The 16,071-nt window shown below is 34.0% G+C and overlaps 3 protein-coding genes and 1 pseudogene across 4 annotated transcripts; 2 read left to right on the top strand and 2 right to left on the bottom strand.

Annotated features, from left to right (window-relative positions):
• Nucleotides 1-174: 174 nt before the first annotated feature.
• Nucleotides 175-3,367, bottom strand: LOC107420381 (uncharacterized). The gene is made up of 3 exons (XM_016029320.4): nucleotides 3,176-3,367; nucleotides 1,946-2,116; nucleotides 175-658 (listed from the first exon to the last, which is right to left on the bottom strand). Exons 1-3 carry the CDS (start codon nucleotides 3,350-3,352, stop codon nucleotides 551-553), a joined length of 456 nt encoding a protein of 151 aa, XP_015884806.2. The 5' UTR covers nucleotides 3,353-3,367; the 3' UTR covers nucleotides 175-550.
• Nucleotides 3,368-5,319: 1,952 nt separating this feature from the next.
• LOC107420398 (histone H3.3) lies at nucleotides 5,320-6,779 on the top strand. Its single transcript, XM_016029346.4, has 5 exons — nucleotides 5,320-5,479; nucleotides 5,601-5,711; nucleotides 5,994-6,070; nucleotides 6,167-6,257; nucleotides 6,379-6,779. Exons 2-5 carry the CDS (start codon nucleotides 5,640-5,642, stop codon nucleotides 6,547-6,549), a joined length of 411 nt encoding a protein of 136 aa, XP_015884832.1. The 5' UTR covers nucleotides 5,320-5,479; nucleotides 5,601-5,639; the 3' UTR covers nucleotides 6,550-6,779.
• A 1,278-nt stretch (nucleotides 6,780-8,057) lies between these two features.
• Nucleotides 8,058-9,985, top strand: LOC125421267 (chaperone protein dnaJ 15-like). Of its 2 annotated transcripts, XR_009639121.1 has the most exons (4): nucleotides 8,058-8,173; nucleotides 8,249-8,353; nucleotides 8,507-8,557; nucleotides 9,300-9,980. XR_009639121.1 is itself a non-coding variant. In XM_060817664.1 (3 exons), exons 1-3 carry the CDS (start codon nucleotides 8,120-8,122, stop codon nucleotides 9,309-9,311), a joined length of 297 nt encoding a protein of 98 aa, XP_060673647.1. In that variant the 5' UTR covers nucleotides 8,059-8,119; the 3' UTR covers nucleotides 9,312-9,985. The 2 variants fall into 2 exon arrangements, 1 of the variants encoding a protein (XP_060673647.1); XM_060817664.1 differs by having other exon boundaries at nucleotides 8,059-8,353; nucleotides 9,300-9,985.
• Nucleotides 9,986-13,463: 3,478 nt separating this feature from the next.
• On the bottom strand, nucleotides 13,464-15,898 carry LOC125423044 (uncharacterized; annotated as a pseudogene).
• Between the last annotated feature and the right edge of the window lie 173 nt (nucleotides 15,899-16,071).

Genomic DNA, 16,071 nt, shown 5'->3' on the forward strand with positions numbered 1-16,071 from the left:
AATAAAAACAACAATCATTATGATTTGTTTGCCCTTAAAATATTTTATCCTTTTTGTTTGAATAATTACCCAAAAATAATAATAATCAATATTGTGTAATAAACACCACGTGATTGTCAACAGCTTAATGGCATATGTGTTCCGTCAACTACAAACATTTTAACTTCTGCATAATTCAGTAATAAAAAAATATAGGATAAATTATATATCATATCAGTTAATGCTTTTAGTAATGTTGGCGATTGTTTTACAAAGCTTTTCTTGAGAAAGAAACTATAACTATGAGAAAGAAGAAATCGCCGTTGGTTAGACAATGAATTCAGCATGATTCTAGAACCAAATTCCATTATCTGTTAATTGCTCTTCGGCAAGAAAATTACAGTAAGAACTTTTTTCTTTTTGTTAACTAAATAATGGAAGGATCAAATCTGATCTAAATTCAAAGCCCTAACCACAATGAATTTTGTCATGAATATGCACGTTCTCAGCATATGTTGTTTCTTTCTTGAATAATAGTTTCTAATTTACATGGACAAGAAATGAAAGAGTATTAATGCATCTTCTTTCTGGTTGTTCCATCCTCCTCAAACTTTCTCTCGGTGCTGGATTTACTGAGTATGAGGACACCAATTACAATGAGCACAGCGCCTGTTAACCACTGTCAAACAAAGCTTTCTTAGCAGATATTCAACTATTAACAATATCAGATAAGCTAAAGGCAAAAAAGGCATAAGACACATTCAAAATTATCATTCGTCGTATCTTCTCAACAGGGCAGAAATTAAATACCAATCATTTTATCATCCGTGATTTTGTTATTAAATTAATGGGTAAGCAAATAGTAATGAAACGAAGACCAAACTCAAAACAAAGAAAAAGTTAAAAATCGAAGTCCTGCAAACAAAGTAACCATAACAGAAAGTATACAACATAAACCCCAAAAAACCTTACATAGAAAAAATAAAGTTTTCAATATTTGCTCATGAATATGATCTATAAAATATATGCATATATATATATATATTAATATCTTGAATTATTTATTTGAAAACTAAATCATACAAAAAGATTAAGGAAATGAAAAAAAGACTTTCAGTTTGCCTCACTCATGCACGAGAAAGTTTAGAACCTCAATTGGAATTTGTATGACTATTCATCCTGTTACATCAAAGGGAACACAACACGCAACCCTCCAAAGGCATACATAGTTCCCCAAAACTTCTTTCCAGCTAGCAGCTACATAGCAACAAAATATAGGCTCCATTTAGCCATATCCTACCAACTTTATGTAATTATGAACAATCTCCTTTCAAGAGCTTCTGTATGATGCAAGAACGGCAAATATATGATGAACCCAGATTCTTATATATATATATATATATATCGTATTTACAGCAATCATTCTCATCGAGCCTAACTACTAAAATGGCACAGAATCACCAGTGCTTCCCAAGCATATTACAACATTACCTGCTTGAGTTAATTTACTCTGGTATTTCTCTATACTGCTTTGATATAAGTATCCAACACTTTACCCATTTGATCTATCCATGTATTCTCCACTTCATTGGTGGACCCTTTCTACAGGTGCTAAGTCAGCAAGGTGTGGAGGACACTTTGGACCGTTTTTACCCCAAAAAAGCCAGACTTATTTAAAAATTATTAGCATAGAATCATCCACGATTAATAATTATTCTTCATACATACTTATTAGCATAGAATCATCCACGATTAATTATTCTTCTCAACATATCTAAAGATATAAAACATCTATGCAATGACTGATTTTGCTCGAATAAATTATCAAGCATTTATAAAATGAACATAAAAATACTTACACAGATACAAGAAAATTGTCAAGAGAACATCACTAGATATTTATATTGCCATAGACCATGGATTATAAATTTTCAATCATCACTGGAAATAGCATCTGTTAATTTACCTGAAAAGATAACGCTTCTTCAAACAAAAAGTATCCAGCTAGACCAGAAGTAAGGAAGTTTGTGGCAAAGTTAGTAACTGTAGCTTGTAAAGATGAGAGAGCTTTAAGGCTGTTGGCAAAACATCCCCACATTATCACATTGAATACTATGACTAGGCCGTATCTAAAAATCTGTAGAGATAAGAAATGTTTACATAAAATTACATGAATGTAAAGTATAACAAAAATAGGAAAATACTCCTGTCCTTTACTCTTGTTGCTTAAATTTAAACGAGCGAAGCAGAAAACAAGTGCAGACACTGGAAAAAAAAAAAAAAAAAAAAAAAAAAAAAACATACAGAAACAAAAAATTACAGTACATGAGACATATCTGAATGAGAGTGAGACTTTGTATAAACATGTATTCCGCAACATGCACTTTGTTTCTTTCCTATGTGGCTATGCGTTCTCACAAATAACTTACAAAAAGCATCACAGGCACAATTCATTTATAAAACAACCGGAAGGAAAGATTCAGATATACAACAATGTGCTTAAACAAACCCATAAGACAGGCTCTTAATTACGCAAATCAAAGAGTCAAAGTCCAACTTTGTGACCTGGCTGTGGCTAGCAAGAATAAGCGTACACCAAAAACGTCTCCACGATGCCACTTAACATCATAGATCATAAACACTAATGAATTCCCTTAAGTTTCCAACTTAATTCTACTTCCCAAATGTATTCAATATTATGTTTGTGTTAGGAACATAATAAGCATGAGTGAGGGCAACTTGAACACCAGAACAAGCCCCAATTCATCAGTTCATGAGAGATGCATACATATACATAAGACAAAAATTTGAGTTCGTAAAACAAAGCAGCACCAGTATTTATGTATTTTATACAGACAAATAAAAGGTGATCCAATGTGCTAACATAACATAATTCCCTTCGTTGATTGAATCTGTAATTTTATATAAATTTCTATGACATGAACAAACTTTTAAAAAATAAAATGCTAAGAAACTTTGAATTATTGATTAATAATGGAAACAACAAACAGTAACCCCAATTATAAACAAGCGGAATGAAAAAGCGTATTGGATATGCCTTTGGCTTGCTGAGAGAATCCAAATCTGAGACCAGTTTCCTAATTCGAAAGGATCGGCAGCATAAATGAAGATAAGAACTATTTCTAAGGATCTGATTTAGTAAACCGGGACGATTTGATGAAGCTGAAAAAGGTACCTGAGTAGCGATGAGCTTTGCGAAAATGGCAGCGAGAGCAGCATTGAGTCCTGCCGCGACTGCCCATGCGTACCCCGCTTTTTCCATGGAACACCAAAGTCCGGTCTCACACACCTTGTAAGCCTCCTCTCTGTTTAGTGTAATCGGCACTTGAAGTTGCACGATGTCGTTTTTCATAGAAAGAGACTGCCAGTTTTTTTTATTTTTTATTTTTTACACCGGCATCTTCACACAATGTTTTTGGTTTCCAATATTAAATGGTAGCTTACTGGTTTTTCTTTTTTTTATTACCACGGAGGAGAGGAAATTTTTTAACCACGTTAAGATTTAAATTTTTAATTTGAAGGTGTACTTTCATTAGTACATGTATTACACCAAACATATAAATACATAGGTAATTAACTGCTGAATTAACATTTTGTTGTTATATTTATATTATCTTAACATTAACAAACTTAAATAATAACATTGCATTCATTTTTTTACTTGAGAATTAAGGCCATCTAAGCTAGATATGATACATATATTTTTCTTATTCACATATTTTTTAAATGATTTATACAATTTAACATCATATTCATTGAATATCAGATACAACGTAAGCTACAATTGGTTTTGAAATCTATCACCAACATATATAAAAGTATGAATCGGCTAATTACAAGATGACAACTGTTTACATTATCTGCATAAACATCCAAAAACAATTGTTTTAAAATCTTTTAATTGTTTGATAAAAACCGTTTGATCCTATTAATATATACTTTTAAGTCATAAATTTGAATTTCGACTGCATTAGAAAACATTTCAATTTGCTATATATAGGTTTTTTTGGGTTAACTTTATCAACTTGTACCATTGCATATGACTGTTCATTCAATTAGAATGAATTTCTCACAAAAAGTTGTTAGTGTATAAACCCCAATTTATTTAATTTGAAATATATAAATGTACATATAAAAAAAATAAAATACATGTATCATATGCATATAAAATAATAATAGAAATATAAATTAATTTGTTAAAATATTTATCAAAAAGAGTAAAATACCAATATGTTATTGATTTATATTTATTTGTATTTGTATTTTAAAAGAGAAATTTGCATACTTAGTTATGCTATGTTATTTTCGAAATTTGCATACGTAATTATGGCATGTTAATTATTATTATTTTTATTAATCAAATATTATGTTATATAAAATTAATTATCTATAATCACACTACATGTGATATATTCATGTAATATGATGATAAAATAAAATATATTGATTTTATAGAATATTTATTTTTTAAAAATCTATTGTACCAAATTATCAACAATTTGTATACAAGTTTTTTTTTTTCCTGTCTTTCAATGGATTTATTTATTCATATATATATATTCAAAAAAAAAATTTTCAAAAAAAAAAAAATTCTATAATGTTTATTTATGGAATAAAGTACACAATATAAGCAGCAACTAAACAACAAAATCAATTTTTTATTCAATAATGATCGAAAAGAGTATTTATTTAATAAATTATCTAATACTTTAATTCAATTAATTATTGTTCATATTTTTATTGTATTTTAATTTTTAAGATTTTAACAACTAATCATCTTGTAAATGTTTATGTTCTTTATTTTTATATATTTGTGTATGTCTTTTTTTTTTTTCTTTTTTTCTTTTTTTTTTTTCTAACTCTTGGAATATGTCTTTAGAAAAAAAAAAAACTCTTGGTATATATATATATATATATAACTATACATGTTTACTTTGAATTGATTTTTATTTTTTATTTTTTTAGGGTAAACAATTTGAATTGAATTATGTTTGACAAGGATGGAAATAAAAAATAATAAACGATCCAAATCAGTAATTCTCCTCCAACTCCAAAGCCTTCCATATCGGCAGATGAGATGTCGGTTAATCGAGCGGACAGCTGAACGCAGCGTTTAAACTTTAAAGTACGTGCCTGCGTGAAAAAAAACCCACTCGCCCGCATGGCACATCCACGACTCGCCTCGACAACCGTCTCACAGAAAAAACACAAAATCGTCCACGCTGGCGATCCTCGTTTAACAAAATCCACCAATCAAGAATGAGCACTGGGATAAAGTGGTTTTCAAATTCTGGGTTGTCGTTGAAGACTTTTAGAGTCCACGTTCCCCCGTTAAACCAACCTAAAACCCAGTCCACCCCTATATAATACTCGTACTTTTCTCATAACCTTCCATTAACAATCCCTGAGAATCTCATCTCTCCGTCCAAGTCAGAACTCAAAACCCTAGTTTCTATCAACCTTTCTTCGATTTCTAGCGGTACGGGAGTTACATCTCTATTTTTTTCTTCGTGCTCTCTGGTTTTCGTTTATCACCGTTCGTTTTCACAGTGAATTTATTTAGGTTATTTTTGTGTTCTTATTCTTCCCGTGATCTGCAGATCTTTTGGAGTTTGTTGTATTGTTGATCTGAGAAAGCAATGGCTCGTACGAAGCAAACTGCTCGCAAATCAACCGGTGGTAAGGCTCCGAGGAAGCAGCTTGCCACAAAGGTGAGTTTTCCCCTAGGGTTTCTTGTTTTATTTTTGGGGATCATTATCTTTTAGGGTTTATTTCTGGGTTATATGCTCGAGTTCGTTCAATTTCTTGAATAATCTTGTATTTTACTCCTATTGATTTTGAATCTTGTTTATATTTTGGGAATATCGGTTTGTCAATTTCTGTAGCCGCTAACGGAAATAAGACTTTCCGAAAATTTTCGATCTGAATTTGAGTTTTTAATATGAATATTTTATTTTTATTTTTATTTATTTTGTGGTTTTGAAATTGTTCAGGCTGCAAGGAAATCTGCTCCAACAACTGGCGGAGTCAAGAAGCCTCACCGTTACCGTCCTGGAACTGTTGCCCTTCGGTAATTAATTATATATCTATTTCCATTGTTTTATTTTCGAATTTCTATTTTCGTTTGTTGCCCTAAATTTAAATTTAATCTTTATTAATGGAACAGTGAAATTCGAAAGTACCAGAAGAGCACTGAGCTTTTGATCCGTAAGTTGCCCTTCCAGCGCCTTGTTCGTGAAATTGCTCAGGACTTCAAGGTAATGTATAAATCTGCATATTTCAAGCATTTTTATGGGTTATAATAGTTTTCAATTTTTGCATTCCATTTAGTGCTGTTGATGATTTATTCCCTGACAATCGTTGTTATTTTGGGCACAGACGGATTTGAGGTTCCAGAGCCATGCCGTTCTTGCGCTTCAGGAAGCTGCGGAGGCTTACCTGGTTGGTCTGTTTGAGGACACCAACCTCTGCGCCATCCATGCGAAGAGGGTTACCATCATGCCTAAGGATATTCAGCTTGCCAGGCGAATCCGTGGAGAGCGTGCTTAAGTAGTAGTTTAGTCTTTTTAACATTACTGTTTTTAGTTTAGTTCACTTCACAGATGATATAGTTACTGATTCCTATTCTTTTGGTGTCTGTAAAGAAGTTTCGCTGTTAAAAATTGCGTGAACTGTTAGGATTAATTTGTTGTTGGTTTTACATAAATTTCTTTTGGTTTTGGTGAAGTGTTATACGTGAAATACTTATTAATGGCATCGGTTAAATTTTAGAAGTCTTATATTTTGTGCATTAAGCTCATCTTGCAAGACCCAATTCCAAAATGCCCAATGAAAGTTTTGGGATTGGTGCTTATGGTTTCATTATACTAGTGATCTGATGGTACGATGGTTCCCTATTATCTTCGAGGAATAGGTTTGTGTAATTACAGTGTGCAATGATTGTTGAACATGCCAGGAAACGTGTGTTGCAATCAATGTTCGTCAATATGAATGTGGAAATGTTGTTTTTCTTGTTGGAGCCCTTCATATGGTAATGTGGGCAAAGTTTTGTTCAAGTTCCATGTACCGACATTCTCACCTGGATCTTGTATTGTCTCCCCGTGTAATGAATTCGATTCACTGAGAAAAATCCATTTGGGTTTTTTGGACTTACAATTCGAATGAATTGGATCAATTTTCCAATGGCTATCATTTATACAATGTATACGACAACAATGCTTGTCACATGATCATTTCTTATTTAACTGATTTAATTACGGTTCCGTTGTTGATCCAAAATGAATTATTATAATTCAACTGTCTGTGTACTCATTTTTTTAAACTATTTTGGAGCCAAGTCAAAACATCCATTGAAATATTTCTACAAAAAATAAAAGAAGCATCCAATGAAATGTATGGCAGTTTATGAATATTTAGTAGATTAATCATGCCCTATAAATATAGAGGGGGAAAAAAAAAATCAATTGTATAATACCGCATTATTATTTATTAAAATTTTGGTAAATGGATTTGGTAGCGTAGATAATGAGTAAGAGGCTTCCGTATGGAAGGAAAATACATGGGCTCCGATATTTCAGCATCAAACAGTTGGGCTTTTAAATTATTAAAAGAAGGGGGAATTTGGCCCAATACCCCCATAGGACCGAGCTTTATGAATTTTGCCCCCTCAATTCATTTCTTTTTTGATCTACCCCTCCAATCTTTTAAAATTCCAAAATACCCTTATGTGTTTTTTTTTTATATGTTTTTTTCTTTCATTTCTTCGACTTTTCCCCTCCATCTCTTTATCCATAACCAGACCTTAGGAGCCCTCTGTTTCCTTTCATGAATCGGCCGGATTGTAAGCGTGGAGATTGCGCGTTTTGAAGGAGATGGTGAAGAGGCGACTCAGAGAGAAATCTGCAGGATTTTAGAGAGCCCTAGGAGCAGAAGCAGAAGCAACAGGTAGGCAACAGCTCTAATTTTGATTTTCTGTTAGTGGTGTTGGGAATTTTTTTTTTTTTGGGAGAAATTGTGAAAGAGAAATTGTGAAAGTTGTGTTCTGGTTTTTTTTTTTTTTTAAATAACGGTGGTGGTAGGCATTTCTTGCTGAGAGATATGTATGATGATATGATGCTGGATGGAGTACAGCCAAGTAGGGATACATTCCATTCTGTCATCAGTTAGTGGAAAGGTGCTTTCATGTTTGTTATCATGGACTTTCATTCTTTCTGGAATTTTCCGTTTGGTTGATTTTGTTTTGTTGCAGGTGGATAAGCAAAATGCTCATTTCTTTGGTGTTACGATCAACGAGCAACAAGCCGAGTGTGGTATTGTAGAAAGAGTTACTTCAAATGCACAAAGCAAATTTAAGGTATGTATATTTCATATTTTTGCATTTAAATTGTTTATATACCATGTTTGATGACTATGAACTCTCTCTCTCTCTCTCTCTCTCTGCATCTGCATTTTCTTTTGTGTTGCTGGTGTGACATTAAATTTATAATCTAATTGCTTTATTTTCCAGTTACTTTATTTCGAGCAAGATGTGAATGGCGGTTATGGTTTGGCCCTACAGGTACCATATCTTCTTTCCTATTGTGTCTCCAATCCATTTTCCATTTTATAGTGCATATGGTTTTTGCATTCTGAAAGCTGTCATGGTTGTTTAAAAAATTTGAAGCATAGATGGAGTCAACAGTGCCAATGATCATATACAATTGGTAGAAATGTTTTGTAATAATCTTGTCATGTTAAACTTTCTGCTGTTATATCCTTCAATTTCTAAGTACTATGCGTCTCTAATTTATTTTCAAAGCATAAAATTGTGGCTGTGAAATTGTGATTTTGAATATCACACATGGGTAGAACTTAAAATTAGTAACCTACCTGTGAATGTGACAATGATGCTCAACTTCTCTTTTCAAGTGAATGTCATTGCATTGTTTCAAGTGGTCAAGTGGTATTGGTGTGGCATTTCAATGTATTTCTGTTCAGTCCTCTGACCTCATTCCCAAGGGCTTTCTTACTTGCAATTTGACTACAATCCTTTAAACAATTGACTTATATAATTGTACTATGATTTTATGTAGCATGCTTCTTTTTATTTTACTTTGGTTCAGCAAATCTTTACCTTTAGTCAATAATTTTGTCATATGGAAATGCTTTTTTCCCCCCACCCCTCATCAAGCCATCTAAATTTCAATATATATCATTGACACACAAAAATCATGACAGTCAATTGCCTATTTAATTAAAATTCATTTAGCAGAATCTCTTCCTATGCACATGCATTTGACATTAGTGTGGTCTCTTTACAGATGGATAATTGATCCTCCTCTGGAGGTCAATGTACCATCAAAACGCACACCATGGCCTGATGCCCCTCCTGAACTCCCTACCAATGAAAATGTAGTGTTGGGCATCCAAGAGCATGCTGTAAAGCATCCTACAAAGACCCGCACATCTAGATCAAAGAGACGAAGCAAGAGAAAGCATGACACAAGAACGGTGGACACACAGGTTGCTTCAAAGCATTCTGAAAAAATTTGAAAATCTTAGCACGAAGACGGCTAGAGATGCATGCTGCTGTGTGAATTTTAGGCATCATTCTTCAGCATCATAAAAAAATTTGAATTGCAAAGGCTTATTAGCACAGAGGCAGATGGCCTAACCTGGTATATGTGAAAAGAATCCTTCACGCTGGGCCAGTTGATAACAGGCATTGGAGTTTGAATTTTCATTTAATTTTTCACAAATTTTTTCTTTCTTTTATATATTTTTGTTTGGGATATCAGGATTCTGGTTCAGCATGAGGTATGCCAACAAAGTCTTGCCGTGTCTGCTACCTTGCAGGACTTTGTATCCAATATGTTTAGAATCTTATACATAATCTTGGAACATAGGAATTATAGAGTTGTGTTCAGCTGGATTTTTGTAGAAAAAAAGATACCAAAATGTAATAAACAAAAAAGAAAAAAAAAAAACAAAGGAAACTTCCATATTTGTGAAAGGATCCAATTTCTTCCATATTCAGATTTTGTTTTTAGTTTTTGTACATGATTCTCTTGTCAATAACTGTTCACCATCGGTAATTCCCGAGAAAATCTTCGGTAAACTACAAATACCCTCTGGAAAAATTACCGATAGTTTCGTCGGTAATTCCCGATGGTGTACAGTACGGCATATTTTGCCAATTTTTTGGACCCCACAAGGCCCCTAATGTCTGTTGAATGAAAAAACATGCAAAACATGGATTCTATAATTGTACTAAGGAGAGAAAATCATAAAATTTCATAAAAGTGTATCAAAGTTTGCAAAAAAATAAGTATACTGTTCACCCTCGGTAATTCCGACGAAATCGTCGGGAAACTACGAATGCCCTCTGGAAAACTTACCGACAGTTTCGTCGGTAATTCCCGAGGGTGTACAGTGCGGCATATTTTGCCAATTTTTTGGACCCCACAAGGCCCCTAAGGTGTGTTGAATGAAAAAACATGCAAAACATGGATTCTATAATTGTACTAAGGAGAGAAAATCCCAAAATTTGATAAAAGTGTATCAAAGTTTGCAAAAAATAAGCTAACTGTTCACCCTCGGTAAATTACCAACGAAACTGTCGGGCAACTACAAATGCCCTCTGGAAAAATTACCGACAGTTTCGTCGGTAATTTCCCGAGGGTGTACAGTACGTATTATTTTGCCAATTTTTTTTACCCCACAAGGCCTCTAAGGTGTGTTGAATGAAAAAGCATGCAAAACATGGATTCTATAATTGTACTAAGAGAGAAAATCAAAAAATTTCATAAAAGTGTATCAAAGTTTGCAAAAAATAAGCTAACTGTTCACCCTCGGGAAATTACCGACGAAACTGTCGGGAAACTACAAATGCCCCCTAGAAAAATTACCGACAGTTTCGTCGGTAATTTCCCGAAGAGGTACAGTACGTATTGTTTTGCCAATTTTTTTTACCCCACAAGGCCCCTAAGGTGTGTTGAATGAAAAAACATGCAAAACATGGATTCTATAATTATACTAAGGAGAGAAAATCAAAAAATTTCATAAAAGTGTATCAAAGTTTGCAAAAAATTGATGACTGTTCACCCTCGGGAAATTACCGACGAAACCGTCGGGAAACTATAAATGCCCCCTGGAAAAATTACAGACAGTTTCGTCGGTAATTTCCCGAGGATGTACAGTACGTATTGTTTTGCCAATTTTTTTTACCCCACAAGACCCCTAAGGTGTGTTGAATGAAAAAACATGCTAAACATGGATTCTATAATTGTACTAAGGAGAGAAAATCAAAAAATTTCATAAAAGTGTATCAAAGTTTGCAAAAAATAAGCTAACTGTTCACCCTCGGGAAATTACCGACGAAACTGTCGGGAAACTACAAATGCCCCCTGGAAAAATTACCGACCATTTCGTCGGTAATTTCCCGAGGATGTACAGTACGTATTGTTTTGCCAATTTTTTTTTACCCCACAAGGCCCCTAAGGTGTGTTGAATGAAAAAACATGCAAAACATGGATTCTATAATTGTACTAAGGAGAGAAAATCAAAAAATTTCATAAAAGTGTATCAAAGTTTGCTAAAAATAAGCTAACTGTTCACCCTCGGGAAATTACCGACGAAACTGTCGGGAAACTACAAATGCCCTCTGGAAAAATTATAATTGCTGAATTACAATATGTAATTTAATAATGCTGAAGCACTAAAGTAAAGTATACTAAGTTGTCTAAATGATACCTGATACTTTTGTTGGTCAATAACAGAACTAAGCATCTTCCTTAACACTGCCATCTCTTTATTTAATTCATCAACTTTTGCCTCCAAGCAAGCAAGCTAATCAATATCAATATCCAAAACATAAGTCAACATATATTAGTACAACATATGAAATACAAATTTGCGTGCAAGTAACAATTGCATACCCTGAAATTAGAATCTGGAGGGCCACTAGAATGCTCCCCAGCTTTGGACGCATCTTTAGCTCTAACATCTTTAGCGCCAACTATTGGTGCTACAATTGGAGGTGACGTGTATCATCACCCAATATCAACCTGATTGCGATGGCTGTTACCATTATCTTCTGCTTTGTGATAATTTTACAAGGTAAAGATACCTCTGCTTATTGGGGTTATGTCTCTTGTTTTAGGGTAACTTTACAAGGTGAAGATAACTGTATTGGTATATTTGTTTTCTAACTTTCAGGTATCTTGGGTTCTCGTGTATGATGTGATGCAGTTTCCTGTGTTCATCTTCAAAATTGTAAAACCATATGGATTCATGTACGATTTGCCCATCGATCTTTTTCCTTTATTTTTGTTGTATTCTTTTATAATTACTCCAGTGGGCAATATGAATTCATCTTTCGATCAGGCTGTATGGGGAACCAATCTCATACATATTGTCACCACACGTAGCACTGGCAGGCATGAATTAGCAACCAAATGTTCTGTCATCCTTTTGTGTATCTGTTCATGAGTATGACCTGTTTCAAGTACTTTCTCCTATGTTTTTTGTTCGCAAGCTTGAGAATAGTTTTCATGTTATAATCTTTGTGACTACACGATACATTGTAATAGGCTTTTGATGAATTCGGGAACTTGCTCCAGATGTGATTGCAGTGTAAACGAACTACAAACCAGGGAGCAATGTAGTGGTTTTCGATGGCATGAAGCAAGTTTTGTACCCATAACAACCCATCTGGACCTTGCTCCTCTCTACCCACGTATGTTTTCTCTATACCGGTCGAGTTCTCATATAAACTGTCTGCAGCTATTGCTAACATGGATTTTGTGAGTTCTAACCAGAAGTTACCTTATGTTTTATCTTATAGGTACCTCTATTGGGTCCATTGTAGAATTTGTATACATCAGAAGATATGATGAGAATGTTGAAGTGCCTAAGACTCCAAGCATGTACATCAGTTGTCACTGGCATTATGGCAGTCTTTAAAACCAATTGTGTATTCAGCCAACTCCATTCAATTGGAGTTTTGAGGCCGATTAAGTTTGAAGATACTATGCCTATGTTGCTTCTTAGTTTACTATATGATTTTCGCTTTTATTTTATAGATGAAAGCAACTTGTTTGGCTTTGAGCATGATAAGGAGCTCTGAATTCTTCCATTTATCTTAGACATAAGGTCTCGAGTTCGACTACCATTTAGATGAGTATTATGTTTCGAGACACAAACAGAGAGAGCTGAATTTGGCTTACAGAACAGAGTACCAAGTTTGAGGTTGTAACGAGTTTTTAAAGAGCTATTTCTTCATGTAGCAGAAACAGCAGAATACAATAACGGAGAATTCTATTGCATAGTCTATGCCTCTGCTACTACTGTAAACATTATTGCTGGATGAATATTCATTACTAATTCAACTTCTTACTTGTTTTTTAAACTAAGTTGAACTAATTAAAACTCATTTATCCTATTATTTGGTTATCTGGGATAAAGTTGATAATTAAACAAATTAATTTGAACTAGAAGGATATCAAAATAATTCGAAACTTCACAATGATAATGGGCTTATCAAGGCATTGTGAACGTTGAACACCAGATGACATCAAATTCTGCATGTTTCCTACATCACTTTGCAATGACATCTTTACTAAGAAACAAAAGTAAAACCTGCATAGTTCCACCTGTAATGTGACATTTGATACATTCTCAATAAGCAAGCTAGTCCTAAACTAGTTAGGATTTCATTGGTACCGCTCGAGGCCTCCATAGTCCCAGCCTATACTTGTGGGCGTGTGTCAATATCAGCTTCCTCTGAAAAACAAAAATCATATTCAGATATAAGTAATCTAATCTCTTCAAACCATCAAATGAAGCTAAGTCCCAAAGAACTTAATCCTAAAGAAAACCGCAACTTTCATTACGCCTTTCACCAACAAATTTAACAAGTAGCAGAACAAAAAATATATGCACTACTTTTAACTCTTTCTTCTTAGATAGAGAAATGAAGAAGAAGACAAGGCCTACAGTATTTCAGAAGCAAAAGTCAGTACAACAAGACAAGAAAATATTACATCACTTAGGGAAGAAGCCTAAACTCATTTGAGTCAGTATTTAGAAAGTTTATATCATTACCAAATATAAAGCAACACATACTCCGGCACTGCATTTCAATTTTGGTAAACATTTTCGTTAAATAACATCTTTTCTTTCTACCAGTATGATATAAATGACAGCTCTCAAAGCAATTCTGCATGCTGTCTTCCTGAAACATTTTCACTTTTGCCCAGTAAAACAAAAATATTTGCAACCATTGGAACAGAACAAAGAACAAAACTCCAGAACTAGGGTGATTTCAAGTTGCAGTACCATTGCCAAACTAAAAGATAAATTAACCATTCCCGGATAGTCAGAGTTTCCTTTAAGCATCCCTAAACTTTCTTCGTTAAAAGAGTTTAAGAAACCATAAACATAAATTAATCACCCTACTTTTCATGAAATCTTTCACTTAGATTTAAGCAAGCAATCTATAAAAATTTTCTGATCTGCAATACTATCAGATGTATTGACGGATATACTGAAAGAATTATAATATACCCAAAAAGCAGAGGGCTTCAAGTATGTGCATATATAGTAGATAAAGATTTAGGAAATACCTGTTTGCAAGGGATGCCAAGTTTCTTCAGCCTGAGCGTCCGAGTGACAAGCAGTTTCTGGAAGTCCCACCTCAGTTTCAAGCTTGGCCGCATGGGATTCCACCCCTTTGCCTATTCCATTTAAAAATTCTGGAATTCCAACTTTCACTGCAACAAAAGCAACAACTTTAGATCTCCTACTGACTATAACACTTTCACAGTAATCTAATCTAATTCTAACAAATTTTATTTCATATAAACTTTCATGCTCAAGTACATCACTCATCAGGAAGCATGAATCTTGCTCACTTGAGCCAACATAAAACATGATTTGTAGGATTAATTCCCAGTCACTAAAAGTAAAATCACCAAAACAGAGAACATCAAATTCTGCTTTTCTTCATCTTTATCAGTCATTTAGCAACCAGACAAGAGTGAACACGGTTTTTCAATGCTATAATAACGTTGAAACAAAAACCATGTTTCTTTTTCCAACTTAAAGAGTTATTCAGCATTCAGTAATCAGCTTGGTATAGATAAGTTTCTCAAATAATGATAAATAAATTATAAACCAATATTTCCTTTTCCTTTATTCCACATCTTTCTCACCAACCAAACAATGCGGGAAACTAAGCATAATCAACCTTATTCATCATTTTTTCCTCTATGTTTCCTATCTGTGAATCTATTAACTTCAATACCAGCCAAGTTTCTCACTCTGTAAATCCTGGATTTACACATAAAATTCAATTTTACCCATTTCGATTCTAACTCAGCAGCCAAAAACAGCTACTTGGATCTCTCTTTCTATCGACAATTTTTTTACAAAGTTCAAATCACAAAATTCACAAGAACCTAGAAAAATTTTCTTCTTTATCAATTCTCTTTTCTTGCTCTGGGAACCGAACAGAAAGTAAGAAAATCTTTTTATGGGTTACTAAACCCAGGACAAAAAAATCACTAACCTGCATAAGGGGATGGCTTGGAGAAGAATCTAGCAAACCCAGTTGGTGAAAGGGGTTGAGAAATTGGGCTCCCCTTGAAGAGTATTTGCCTCCATGCCATCTTCTTCAATCTTCAACTTTCTCTGCGCTAGATCACACAGTACCGCGCCGGCGGCTGACTGAAAAGCCGTGATCTCCACAAAATGGTCTCGATGATACGGCCTCTGGTTCTCACGCCATGGGTTTTTGCGCTCACCAAGTGTTTTTTTTTATATTTTAAAATAAATAAAAGGATATGTAAGTAATTGTTTTTTGTTTGAGGGTTATAAGAGATATTAAGGGGTAGATAAAAAAAGAAATGAATTGAGGGGGCAAAATTCATGAAGCTCGGTCCTACAGAGGTATTGGGCCAAATTCCCCTTAAAAGAAGTCCATTCGTAGTTGCTATTTCGTCGGGTAGAAGTTGGGCTATAGAGTCCGGATAACATGGAAAAAAAACTCTATGCAGAGGAGCATCTGTACAGTAGAACCAGGTAACACAAAAC

The sequence above is a fragment of the Ziziphus jujuba genome, chromosome 5 (genome assembly GCF_031755915.1).
Source record: "Ziziphus jujuba cultivar Dongzao chromosome 5, ASM3175591v1".
NCBI classification, from domain to species: domain Eukaryota; kingdom Viridiplantae; phylum Streptophyta; class Magnoliopsida; order Rosales; family Rhamnaceae; genus Ziziphus; species Ziziphus jujuba.

Bases quoted from the DNA above. Each gene is read 5' to 3' on its own strand.
- LOC125421267 (XM_060817664.1), top strand. From the start codon at position 8,120: ATGGAGTACAGCCAAGTAGGGATACATTCCATTCTGTCATCAGTTAGT. The intron at 8,354-8,506 runs GTATGTATATTT...TTTATTTTCCAG, and splicing joins ATGCACAAAGCAAATTTAAG to TTACTTTATTTCGAGCAAGA.
- LOC107420398 (XM_016029346.4), top strand. From the start codon at position 5,640: ATGGCTCGTACGAAGCAAACTGCTCGCAAATCAACCGGTGGTAAGGCT. The intron at 6,071-6,166 runs GTAATTAATTAT...TTAATGGAACAG, and splicing joins CCTGGAACTGTTGCCCTTCG to TGAAATTCGAAAGTACCAGA. The intron at 6,258-6,378 runs GTAATGTATAAA...TTTTGGGCACAG, and splicing joins AAATTGCTCAGGACTTCAAG to ACGGATTTGAGGTTCCAGAG.
- LOC107420381 (XM_016029320.4), bottom strand. From the start codon at position 3,352: ATGAAAAACGACATCGTGCAACTTCAAGTGCCGATTACACTAAACAGA. The intron at 2,117-3,175 runs GTACCTTTTTCA...TTATCTCTACAG, and splicing joins CAAAGCTCATCGCTACTCAG to ATTTTTAGATACGGCCTAGT. The intron at 659-1,945 runs GTAAATTAACAG...TTTGTTTGACAG, and splicing joins AAGAAGCGTTATCTTTTCAG to TGGTTAACAGGCGCTGTGCT.